Genomic DNA, 12,337 nt, shown 5'->3' with positions numbered 1-12,337 from the left:
TAAAGACTTATCACTAAGAGCATACAGTTTTTCATAGTATATGTGATACAAATAAAAATCTTATGAAAATTGAACTTTTCTTTGGATGTACTGGATGCCTATACAATGGAGTGTGTTCATATAGCAAATGTTCCAAATATAATCAATTCAATGCATAAATCTAAATTTAAGCAATTCAGTAAACAATTTAAATAAATATCACTAGTAAGTTTTAATATGATAGTTTTAATATGATTAAAATTTAATAAAAATTTAAATTAAATTAAAATTTAATTAAAATTTAAATTAAATTAAAATTTAATTAAAATTAAATAAACCTTGATATGCCGATTTCTTAATATTCTTTTGATTTATTATATTACTTTGTCTGTAAATGATATTTTGTGGTCGTCAAACGATTGTTTCTTAGTTTAAACTATATGATTTACACTATATTCTTTGTTCTTCTTCTATAGCAAATCCCTTGTTGTTATTATAGCCCGTAGAGATTTATCAAGCAGGCAACATAAAAGGAGTTACATAGACGTATACATGGGTTAGTGTTAGGATATTAAGATAGGAATGTTATATTTATGTTCTTGAAATCTCAAAATTGTTTTGTAAGTGATATAATTTTCCCTAAATGGCTTTTTCCCTACTGCTCTTACATATAAGTATTAAGAAAACATTTCAGAATCAGTAAAACAAAATTATTAAATAAAGTATTAAAAATACTGTAGTTAACATTGAAATATTTTACATAATAAATATGTTTCCTCAGGCTTACACTAGAAATATTTCAAGTCGAAGTTTCATAAATTTTAAAAAGTAATAAAAACGATTTGTCACTAAAACGATGTTGATAGACCAGTTTTTAATAAATAAAAACACATATTAAATATATTTATATTACAATATTATAATCTTTGAACTGATTTATTATTATTAATTGTCTAGCTGTTAGCAAAACCAATATGCCTCCTTTATAGTAACGCAGAATTCTTTACTTAAAGCTACGATAAGGTAATATATAATATATTTTAGCTATTTTAATTTGAATTGAGTAATTTATTCAATTGCAAATTATCATTTATTTAACATTTTACACAAATAAGAATTATGAACTAGTCAAAACTCACACAATTATATTTTCCAATTTTTGTCTAATACTGCCATAGACACCAAAGATATGGAATAAGCTAAAACCGCTTAAAAATGCAAAAAGGTCTCAAAAATCTGTTATATATATGGGAACGATTATTAGGTCTTAAGCCAATTATGTTATGGGAAACGTACTGTCATTGGCATTCACGAAGTTACTTATTTACTTACTTAAATGGCTATAACAATCCGTTAACGGGCTTGATCTGACGCAGCATAACTCTTCAGGCGATTCTACTGTGTAAGCGTTCTCTAGTCTCAATATTGTACAATATTATGAAAAATTTTCAATTTGTTTAATATGACTTTTTAAAATAAACAGTGTTCTTTAACATCCTGTAATTTGGCTATCAAAATAATCTAAACTAGTTTTAGTTATTAGTAATTATTTTCTTCAAAGAACTATAGAAAAATCCGTTGATATGTTAATATCTTTTTCAAAATCTGTCTTCAACATATAATAAATATGTGGAATTATTTGATTTTTAACTGTTTTAAATCAGTTTACCTTAAATTTTTTTGATATATATTAATTTTTCTATAAACATAAATTTTCATTTATTTATTACTAATTGTGTTTTTTGGTTCTTTGCAAACGAACATATATTTTTTAAGGAGAGATATTATGGAGAATGCAGGTATGTTATGAAACTCTAGCGATTTATTAAACAATAAATCTATTATCTTCAGCTTGGTCGTCTATTTCTCTTAGTGAGTTTGCTAGTGAGTTGGTATAAAAATTTTACTTGTGTTTTTCTTCTAGCATTCTTATTACATGGCTGGCTCATCTTAATATCTGCCTAGGCACGTGTTTAGTGTTGCAATCTCCACTCATCAACTGATACAGCTCGCTGTTGTATCATTGATTTCTTCTTTAATATTATTTTTTTTAAATCTGCTTTTGTCAGTATTTATAAAGGTTTAATCACTTATGTCACAAACACAAAATTATTGATAGAATTTAATTAAAAAAAATTATTATATTGAAATTAAGTCATTCATAGAATATTGCCTTAAATTTTTAAATATTAAAGTCTATTTATATAAAAATTAAATACCTTTATTTTTGATTTTGTTTTCATTTTGTTCTGTCGGCAAAAATGAGCAAAAGAATATAAGCTGCATAAGCGACTATTGTTACAGACTAAAATTTGGCAAAATGTCAGGTACGTAATGAACCAAACCAAATATTTTTAAACGTGATTTTGTAGAATTTCTTAGCCATATCGTATATATGCTGTCAAAAAGGACGACGCACCCATATATCAGCAAACGCGTGATAATAAAACCCCACAAATAACTGACAGCATAAAACATTACAGTAAAAGCGAAAAAAGAAGCAAATAATATTTCATGTCCACCCAACGACATCTACTGTTGCGCTTTCACACACAAACGCAACTGCTAACTCACACCAATATAAGCAGCACACTGAGCACACATACAGAAACCAAATAAAAAGCAAATAAAACCCCATATATTTAATGCGCAACAAGTCGTTGCCCTCGAAATGCAAAATGCGCACCTAATGAAAAGTAAAACGAAGTGTAAAAACGATGTAAAACGATTTGAAACGACCATGACGACAGTCCAAATGCAGATGTGCAAAAGGAAATTACCGCACGGCACCCAACGCTCGTCGTTTCGTTTTGTACCAAAACGACCAAAATCGATGGTAAATTTTAATGTGCCAAACTTCCAACAACAACAAAAACAACAAAACAAAAAACACAAGTAGCGTTTTGTCTTTGCAGTAGTAGTTGTTGTGTTTTTTGGTGTTGTAATTGTTGTTGTGGTGCTTTGGAAATAAAAACTTTCTGAACAAGGAACGATTTTCACATTTCCTACACAGCACATCAGGACGTTGCGGAAAGAGTGCTCGGGCGTGGGCAGCAACATACTGTTCTACAGTTTTTTGTTTAAATATCAGTTGATATTTGTGTTTTCTTTGTTTACTTTCGTCTTTGTTGGTGTGTAGTTCTTTTTTTGTATGTTTTGCACATTTTGTTTTTGTTTTATTTGTTTTTGCTGCCAAAATTGGTTGAAGACATGTTCAAAACGAGCACATGGCATTGCCGCATGCAACAGTTATGCTAAAACGCAGTTATATGCTGTGCTCTATACAGCACAATGTCAAAGGATATGGCTTTTGTTGTTTTTGTTGTATGTTGGCAAGCTCTAGTCGTTGTTCGTATTTGGTAGCGTCATTTGAAAAAGTTTCAAATAAATGTCGAATACTTCTAAAGTATTACAATCAAAATGGTGATATACAAATAATGGCACCCAAATACAAAAGTACTACCACAACTACTAGAGTCATAATGACTACACTTATACACTTATACTTGCACAGCACACACTTGCCGACGATTATACAAATTTGCTTGACGTTGTCTGTTGGAAGTCTTGAGCTTCATTTAATGTTGGTTTTATTCAATTTATATGCATTGCATTGTGTTGGTTTGAGTTTTAAGTGTTTTCCACCAGTTGACTCCTGCGCTTGCTATTCCTGACGCCGACAACATGCATAAGAAGTGCACGATGGCAGCTTCGAAATAAATGGAGCTGCCGGCAACAACAATAGCAACACAAATGATGACACAAAAGTTTTTGATTTGCCCTGCCAGTTAACAGCACTTTAAGAAACCAAAATGAGCAAAATCCACAATTGATTTAGATCCTTTTGTCTACTCGTTGCTTTGCATTTTTGGGTGTTGTTGGCTTAATTCCTTGCCAGTAACGAGTGTTTTTATTATTTTAGTAAGGAAAGTTAAGAGTACAATTATAACTAGTTGTGCCAAAAATGTACGTGGTGGATTTATATTGAGTGTAAAAAATTTATATTTTATAAATTAAAAAATATTAAATTAACAAATTAGAATGGTAATTGTTTAATATTAAACAAACTTACAACAGAACTTTCTTAAATTTACATAATTTGAACACATCTTATGCGAGATGAGTACTATAATAAATACTGTAATACTGTGTTATCAATTAAAATCACTAAAAAACATTTTTTTTGTCCTGTCGACTCTGTTATAAGGAGTTCTGGAATCATCAGAATATGTGCAACAGCGGCAAGACGTAGACTTGACTACCTTGAAAGCGGGATCTTGATCCCAAATTAAATATATATAGGTAAAGTTACGCCCACAGTAATTACGAGATTTATAAGTAGTCTAGAATTGTTTTAGTTGGATTTTTAGGCGCACAATAGATCTTGTAGATCGCGGTGCATTCATACCCTATCATTTAATAATAACAATAACTAATTATAAACAATTTTTTTTTTAATAATAACAAGAAATTCAATTTATTATTTTTTTAATGAAAAAAGCAGAGCCTATAGACCCTGAGATATGGACTAATAAAAATTGGTCTAAAATGCCAATTCTCAAAATCCTTGGGTTTGTATCTTCTAAAGAAAAAATTTAAAAACTTTTTTCCGAGACACGATTATATTTATTTAAAAAAAAAGGGAAGTCAATAAAAAGTCAGCCAAATCAAAGTTGATAAGATCAAAACCCGTTCCGCTGACCATGAAATGACAAAAATGCATGAAGAAAATATATCAATAAATTTCAAGAAACCTAAATACTTCAGGACTTGCACATTGTTATAACAATTAAAATATTTTTATAACTATTAGGATTAGTCCTCATATTTATATAATCCAACTAATGTCGTTTTCGACTAATTAATCTGGGATAACTTTTACAATCAAGTTCCTCGCTCAATATATTTTTATTTTCGATTGATAACTCTCGATATGTATTAAACTCGATAATATCAAGATTACTTTGAAATTAACAACTGTTTTATATGACACTAACACAACTATAAAAATCTTAGATTACTTTAAAATCGTTCGATTGGACAACAAAATTTGACGGATGGAAAGTACATCTTGCTTGAATCCACATTTACGAATTGAAAACGGTATAGTTTAGCCTCTAATTATCTAAAAAATGATTAAGCACAATGATATTTTGGTGATAAATAGTTCATCGACTTATTTTTGATAATGTGTACTTTGATGCTGCTTTTATATAATTATTATGATATTCCTTTATCATAAAGTACTTGGTGCCGTAGGCTGGCATACAGACTTTTATTTATTTTACTGTACAGATACAATCTCATTTGATCTAAGCTTAGCATTGTTTGCTTGTGTGAGTGGAATAAGGAGATTTACATCGTGATTGATATGAAGTCAATTCAGTAAAACAATTTATATGCAGTGTGGCGTGCTCAATTTATAATACATTTATTTAACATTCTTATTTTAAACTAAAATAAGTTTTTTTAAAAGTTTCATCTAAAGTCTGTAGACATCATTTTTTTTAGATAATTACAGAATTTTTATAAGCAAAAAGCATTTATGTTTTTCGCGGTGGTCTTCTGGAGTTCCACTTTTTTGGTCGAAATTACCAATTGAAAACAATTTTAGAACGAAAAAACATGTAAGATTTCTATTAAATAGTTATTATTTAATATTCTATCATATTGTAATGTATTGTATATTGGATAATAAAGAAAAAGTATTTTCAGAATAAAGGCAATGAAGATCCTACTGCATTTGTAATTGTAAATTTTCGAAAATGTCCCCAAAACACAAAACCCAATCTATTAAACTGGAAATGCTATTTCAAATTGAAAGAAAATAAAGAACATTCTTTCCAAGTAAATGGAAAAGTGAAAGCTGCTTTAAATAAGTTACGACAAATATGTAGAAATGGTTTTCTGAAATATGCGGATTGGTCCAAAGCTTTAAAATTTATAGAAACAAATATACGTAAAACATTTAAGTTTGACTTTGTATGTGAAATTTTGTTGTTCTCATGCAACAGCTTAAGTCAGATTGGTCGTGGAATAAATCGGGGGAAGATTTTGCGTATACAATATACAAAGAATACATTGCAGATTGTTTCAGTAGAAGACCAGCAATTTTTCGACTTTCTGCATTCGAGTAATCGTAATAATCCAAATTCTACTGCGGAAACAAAATCTGACTTAACACAGTTAAACAAACATTATAATACTGAACGCGTTAGTAAATTGAGTGACTGGGAATATTTTTCACCTATTGAGATCAATAAAAATAATTATTTTTATAATCAAATGGATCACGATAGAAAAATTCTCAAGAGTTTGTTTAGGTTTTCCGGGAATATTTTGGAAATAATACAAAACGATGGCATGGATAAAATAGTAATAGATCCTTTTAAGGATATGGAGACTATTTTTAAAGCTCAACACAGTTTTATTAAGAGTCGTTGTTATAAACGTACAATTCCAGCGCTAACGTTTACAGATAACTTAACGTATAATAACTCAATCACGAAAGTAGTACCAAAATTATATGTTCATGTACATGATCCATTAATATCAAGTTTTAAGGAATCAATAATCACTAAAGGAAAATATTGGTCTTTGAAATGTTCAAATATCTTAAACAACTTAAATAACACTACCGAAATAATCGATACAGTGTATAAGAGCTATAAATATGCAGAGATCAAAGCTAGTATTTTATGCCAGCTGCAGTCTTTAACTATGATAAAGGAACTAACAATTAATTTCTGTCCTTCAGGGAATCGGCAATCACTGAACAATATTAAAATGCTTCACAAACCTACGAAAATCAGACAAATTGATATTTCTGCAGATTTTCCTAAGAATCAAATACCAACTGATATGCATGATGACATTGAAGAGCAGGATCAAATGATACAGTACCGTGAATTAGTTCCAACTACAGATTTATCACTGAGTGAGAAAAATAGGTATCCGTACGAAAAAAAACAATGTGATTATATACTTGAAAGAAACTTATCACTACCGGTAAAATCATTAGTGGATAAGAATTACGAGCGTAAGAGTGACGAGCAACAACCTAGTATTGGAAATACTTCCAAATCAAGAAATGATTTTAGCTTGATCAATCAACTTTCTCTTGATGAGTCACAACATAGTAATGCAAATCTTTACCTATCAAAAAATTATTTTAATTTGAACATGGAACTTTCCTCTAACGAATCCCATCTTACTATTGGAAATGCTTCTGAACCAAGAAATGATTTTAGCTTAATCAATGAACTTTCTCTTGAGAAGTCACAACATAGTAATGCAAATTTTTGCCTACCAAAAAATATTTTTAATTTGGACATGGAACTTTTCTCTCACGATTCCCATCTTAGTATTGGAAATTCGTCTGAACTAAGAAATGATTTTAGCTTGGACGTGGAACTTTCCCCTCACGAACCTCATCTTAGTATTGGAAAGGATTCTGAACTAAGAAATGACTTTGGCTTGGACATAGAACTTTCTCTTGACGACCCTCAAACCTCAGTGAAGCCCAAGGAAAGATTGATTGATTTAAGCCCAGCAAACGTCAATGACTTTCGTTGCTGTTCGCAGCGTTTGATATCTATTATTAAGAAGGACTTGTACAATGAAATTTTTAAACGTATACGAAATTATAACATCAATGAATTATTTCTACTAATAACTTTTGACGGACATAAGAACTATCATATCGGCATTGGTAAGCTTAAACATCCACGATTTATCAATTGTTTATATGCTACCAAACGCGCTATAAAAGAAGCTGATAAGGACAATTTGTTTATGCAGATATCCACAACTTTCCTTTCATTGTAGTGATCGTCTTTACAGGTTCAAAATTTAGAGTAGTAATATATATTATCAAAAAATTTTTCTAAAAGTGTTATCAACTTAAAAACCAATAAATAAATTATATATTTTTATAAAATATACTATTTCTATTGCAGAAATGATTTTGTTTTAATTTTTACTTATTTTTTTTTTACTTTTATTTATTAGCCAGGATGTGGCTATAATGTTAAGTAAGTATATATTTATAGTCTAATATATGAAAAACTTTGTTTATGTGGAAACCAGTGTAAACACTAAAAATAATGTTAACGTAGAGATTCACCGAAGGATCATTCTTGCCAATAGTTGTTACTTCGGTCTACGTAGGTAAGTGAGACAAAAAACTCTTTAAACAAATAAAAATCACCGTCTAGAACTCTTTTATAATGACTGCCTTGCTGTATGGTGCAGAAATTTGGACAATTACCTACAGTACTAAAAGGCGTTGAGAGCATTTATTTTTGCCAATAGTTATTACTTCGGTCTACGTCTATGGTCTACAAACAAAAATCACGGTCTGCAAGTCTCTTATAATGCCCGCTCTGCTGTACGATGCAGAAATTTGGACAATTACCTACAGTACTAAAAGGCGTTGAGAGCATTCGAAAGAAAAATTGTTTAAATAATTTATAGTTTCTTACACTTTGGTAATGAGTATCGAAATATATAGAACAATGCGCTATATCGCGAAATTAAAATAGTTAAGCACTTTAAAATCCAATGGCTTCGCTGTCGTAATCAGACTAGATGACTAGACTATGTGACCATAGATTTGAAGACATTCGGTACTACTAATGGGTAAAAGTAAGCGACTGATCGGGTTGGCTGGCAAAAGCTACTGCCAAAGACGAAATATGTAAATTTAAGAGAACTCAATATATGACGGTGTATTGTTAAACTTTCCTATCTTGTATTTCCACAGGATATTGACGGTGTATTTTTAAACTTTCCTGTTTTGTATTTCCACAGGATGTTGGTGGTGTATTCATAACTTTTAGATATTCCAAATATGTTTTTAAGCACCCTAAGTTTCTAAGTAAGCTAAATAATTAGATATTTTAATATCAGATACTATATTACAACATCTTTATTTCAGTTATCACTATAAGATGACGGCAGATGGCTTAAATGCTACAACTGTAAGCTTTATATATGCCATATAATATAATTCTTATTAATTTCTATGTAATACAACAAATTTAAAATGAAGTAAAAATTAAGCTAATAATACTACCACTACTATAAAACGAAGACACAGTCTACTATTTCTATTTCTAGATTCCATGGAGAGAAAGTAATTTTTGTCTGCTTTGTGATTGTCTGCTAAATTGCTATAATCGGAAACCCAAAAACTGAAATGTTAAAAATGATCGATATCTCTTAGTGATAATTGAATGTAAGATCATGTTTGCTATATATACAACAATATAACATTTAATGTTATAATGTTTAATAATTAAGCTCACTTTTCTACACCCAAAAACTTAAATTTTAAATAATATATTTTAAGTTAATAATACAAACATAAATAGTTAAAAAATGTTAAAGAATCCAAAAATTTATGTATTTGTATTCTAAGACACATTAAGGTCAAGTCCAATTCAAATAAGTTTTTCTCAACAAAATTTTTACTAGCAATAAAATATGAAGACAAGGTTACAAATATCGTAAAGAAAATCATATATGATGCAAAACAAAAACAAAAACAAAAAGGAAAAAAAAAACAAGTACTCGTATTTTTTGTTTTCAATGCATATTACTACATTAACTTAAAGCCAAGACCAAGTCTAAGTGCAAAATTGCGCCAAAGCTTATATTAAACCATAAAACTATCAAAACTCAAAACTAAAACTTAATTATAGAAAAAAAAACACATAAATTGCACTCTAAAATATATGCGCCAACAACAAATACAACAATTACATGAATATTACAATAACAACATGGCCAGAAATTTTATAGCATGCATAAATAAAAACAACAAAACAACTAAAAAACTAAAAAAACCAACAACAATTGCCGAACGGCAAAAGCAAATGCATTGCAAATGATCGTACAATGAATGGATAAACTTAAACTTGTCTTTGAATTTGTAGGTGAACCAAGGCATGAACAATAACAACAATAACACCAAATGCAATAACAACAACAAAAGAGTATTATTGTGGAAAACCATCGATTCAGCGACCTTCTAAAGTATACAACAAAAGCATTACTGACTAGTAATATAACTAAAAGCAATTGTTGTTGAATTTATGGCTGCTGATGCGATCGTTTGCTAGTTATTGTTGTAAATGTTGTTGTTGTTGTTAGTATAGTTAGTGTTGTTGTTGTTGTTGTTGTTGTTGTTGTTGTTGTTGTTGTTGTTGCTGCTGTTGTTACATACAACGTCATCGTTAGAAATGGAAATGCGCTTGAGCGCAAATGTGTGTTACTGGATCTTTGGTATTTGGTTTCGATTTCGGTTGCTTGCAGTGCTTTCAACTTTACTACTCTACTCTACTCGTTCGTATACATCTTCAAATAGTCGTAATCCATGAGCAGTAAATGGCGCTGCCACCTCCAAACTATAACATGCATTTCCTTTGCCATTGATTGTTTTTGCCAGTGTGCCTCAGGTGCTTGCTTGCTCGCTTGCCCGCTTGCTTATCTCATGTGCTCGCCGTATTTCTATTGGATTTTCAGCAGGCAACAGTCAACAGTGAGTATACTGAATGAATGAATGAGTAAATGAATGAATGAATGAATTAGTGAATCTGCAATGCTTTGTATTTTGTATATATGTATGTAAGTATATAACGAACATTGCGTTGGTGGATTAGGATATTATTTATAGGTTTATCGTGCACAATATGCGCTTAACAGTGTATCCAGAATATATTTTATTTTGTTGTCGTACAGAGCACTGTGCTGTGTTGGAAGACTTGGCTTGGAAAAGCTACACTGATCTAATCTCTACCACAAAATGCAGTAGGATATTTTTATTATTTATTTTTTCTTTTATATGCACACATAATTTAAGTATATTAAGTATAGCAGTAGTAATTTAAAAAGTTATATGAAATAAGTTTTGTGAAATTATTATATAAATTAAATTAAAAATTAAAAAATTAATATTAATAAAAAAAGATAGAAAAAATAGAAAAATTAATTAAATTTATAAAATATAAAAAATATACTTATAAAATCAAGTAAATTCAATAAATAATATATATATATAAAAAAACACAAAAGTGTTCAAAATGTTTTAAAAATTAAAAAAAAAAATTATTTTAAATATAGTATATTGAAAAAAAAAAACCCAAATAAAAATTAAAAGAAAGTATAATCAAAACTTAAGAACAAAAAAATTTTGAAAAAATATAAACAATTGTAAAAATTAAACAAAAAAATATTACATGTATATTTAAAAAAAAAATAAAGTGAGAAATAACTAAATATATATAATAAGCAAGCATTTAAATAAATAAAATAACATAAAATTATTAAAATAGAAAAAAAAATTTAAAAAATGTATTAAATAAAATATTAAGAAAAAATATAAAAATATAAATTAAAAATTAAATTTATAAAAATAAATATCCAGAAATATATGCGAACATAAAAAGTCAAGTACGGCTTTGGATCAGTTGGTTAAGGTACGTTGATTCTGAGCTTCACATTTGGCAGGACCCGAGTTCGATTCCTGGTACTTGCAGTCTTAAAAATAATTATTTACGCATAATTAAATACAAGACCACTGATGATGGGTATTTGGCAATAATCGAAACAGCTGTATGGTCAGCCAAAAATTCAATCAATTAAAATAATATAAAAAATAAATTTTTGTTGCTGTAGTTCACTACTGTACCGAAAACCTCTTTATAAAAATAAAAAAAAAATTGAAAATAATATATTAAATAAATATAAAAAATATAAATTTTAAGAAACATATGTGCAATACTCAAAAAAGTAAAAAATGATATTTAAGAAAAAAGATTAACGAAAATATTTGAATAAAGTTTAAGTAAAAATTATATGAATTATGAAAATAAAATATTTTAAGAAAATCTTATAAAGAATGGAAAATTAATAAAAAATCAAAATCAAAAAATTAAATAAAAAAAAATATATAAAAAATTTTAAAATATATAAGAATATAAAAAATTTAAAATATAATAATAATTAAAAAAAATATTTAAATTAATTAAAAAAAAATAATATTAAAAAAATATAAAAAACAAAAATTAAAAACAATAATAAAAAATAAATTAAATTTACAATACAAGCAAAAAAAAAGTAAAAATAAATAATAATAAGTAATAGAAGTAATAAATATAAATAATAAAAAAATTAATTTAAAAATAAAATAAAATAAACAAATATTAAGAAAAACAAAAAAATAAAACAAGTTAGAATTTTAAAAGGATAATAAAAATTATGAAGAAACCAAATAATTAAAAATTTTAAATTTAGAAACAAAACTGAAAGTATAACCTAACCTAACCTAAAGAAGCGTTCAATTAAAGACTTTTGG

At 28.1% G+C, this 12,337-nt stretch overlaps 1 protein-coding gene across 3 annotated transcripts; it reads left to right on the top strand.

The window, feature by feature from the left end:
• The first annotated feature begins 1,712 nt into the window (after positions 1-1,712).
• On the top strand, positions 1,713-7,887 carry LOC119679528. Of its 3 annotated transcripts, none has more exons than XM_038091929.1 (3): positions 1,713-1,778; positions 5,491-5,606; positions 5,695-7,887. In XM_038091929.1, the coding sequence occupies exons 1-3, from the start codon at positions 1,766-1,768 to the stop codon at positions 7,804-7,806; spliced, it is 2,241 nt and encodes a 746-aa protein (XP_037947857.1). In that variant the 5' UTR covers positions 1,713-1,765; the 3' UTR covers positions 7,807-7,887. The 3 variants fall into 3 exon arrangements, with proteins under 3 accessions (XP_037947857.1, XP_037947855.1, XP_037947856.1); XM_038091927.1 differs by having other exon boundaries at positions 5,680-7,887; XM_038091928.1 differs by lacking the exon at positions 1,713-1,778 and adding an exon at positions 2,210-2,306 and having other exon boundaries at positions 5,680-7,887.
• The last annotated feature ends 4,450 nt before the right edge of the window (positions 7,888-12,337 follow it).

The sequence above is a fragment of the Teleopsis dalmanni genome, chromosome 2 (assembly GCF_002237135.1).
Source record: "Teleopsis dalmanni isolate 2A chromosome 2, ASM223713v2, whole genome shotgun sequence".
In the NCBI taxonomy this organism is placed as follows: Eukaryota; Metazoa; Arthropoda; class Insecta; order Diptera; family Diopsidae; genus Teleopsis; species Teleopsis dalmanni.
The sequence above is the reverse complement of the archived record's forward strand: the minus strand, read 5'-3'. Positions and strand labels throughout refer to the sequence as shown.

What these genes read in the sequence shown, in the direction of transcription:
- LOC119679528 (XM_038091927.1), top strand. An exon ending in ATTTTAGAACGAAAAAACAT is followed by an intron (nt 5,607 to 5,679) that starts GTAAGATTTCTA and finishes TGGATAATAAAG; the next exon opens with AAAAAGTATTTTCAGAATAA.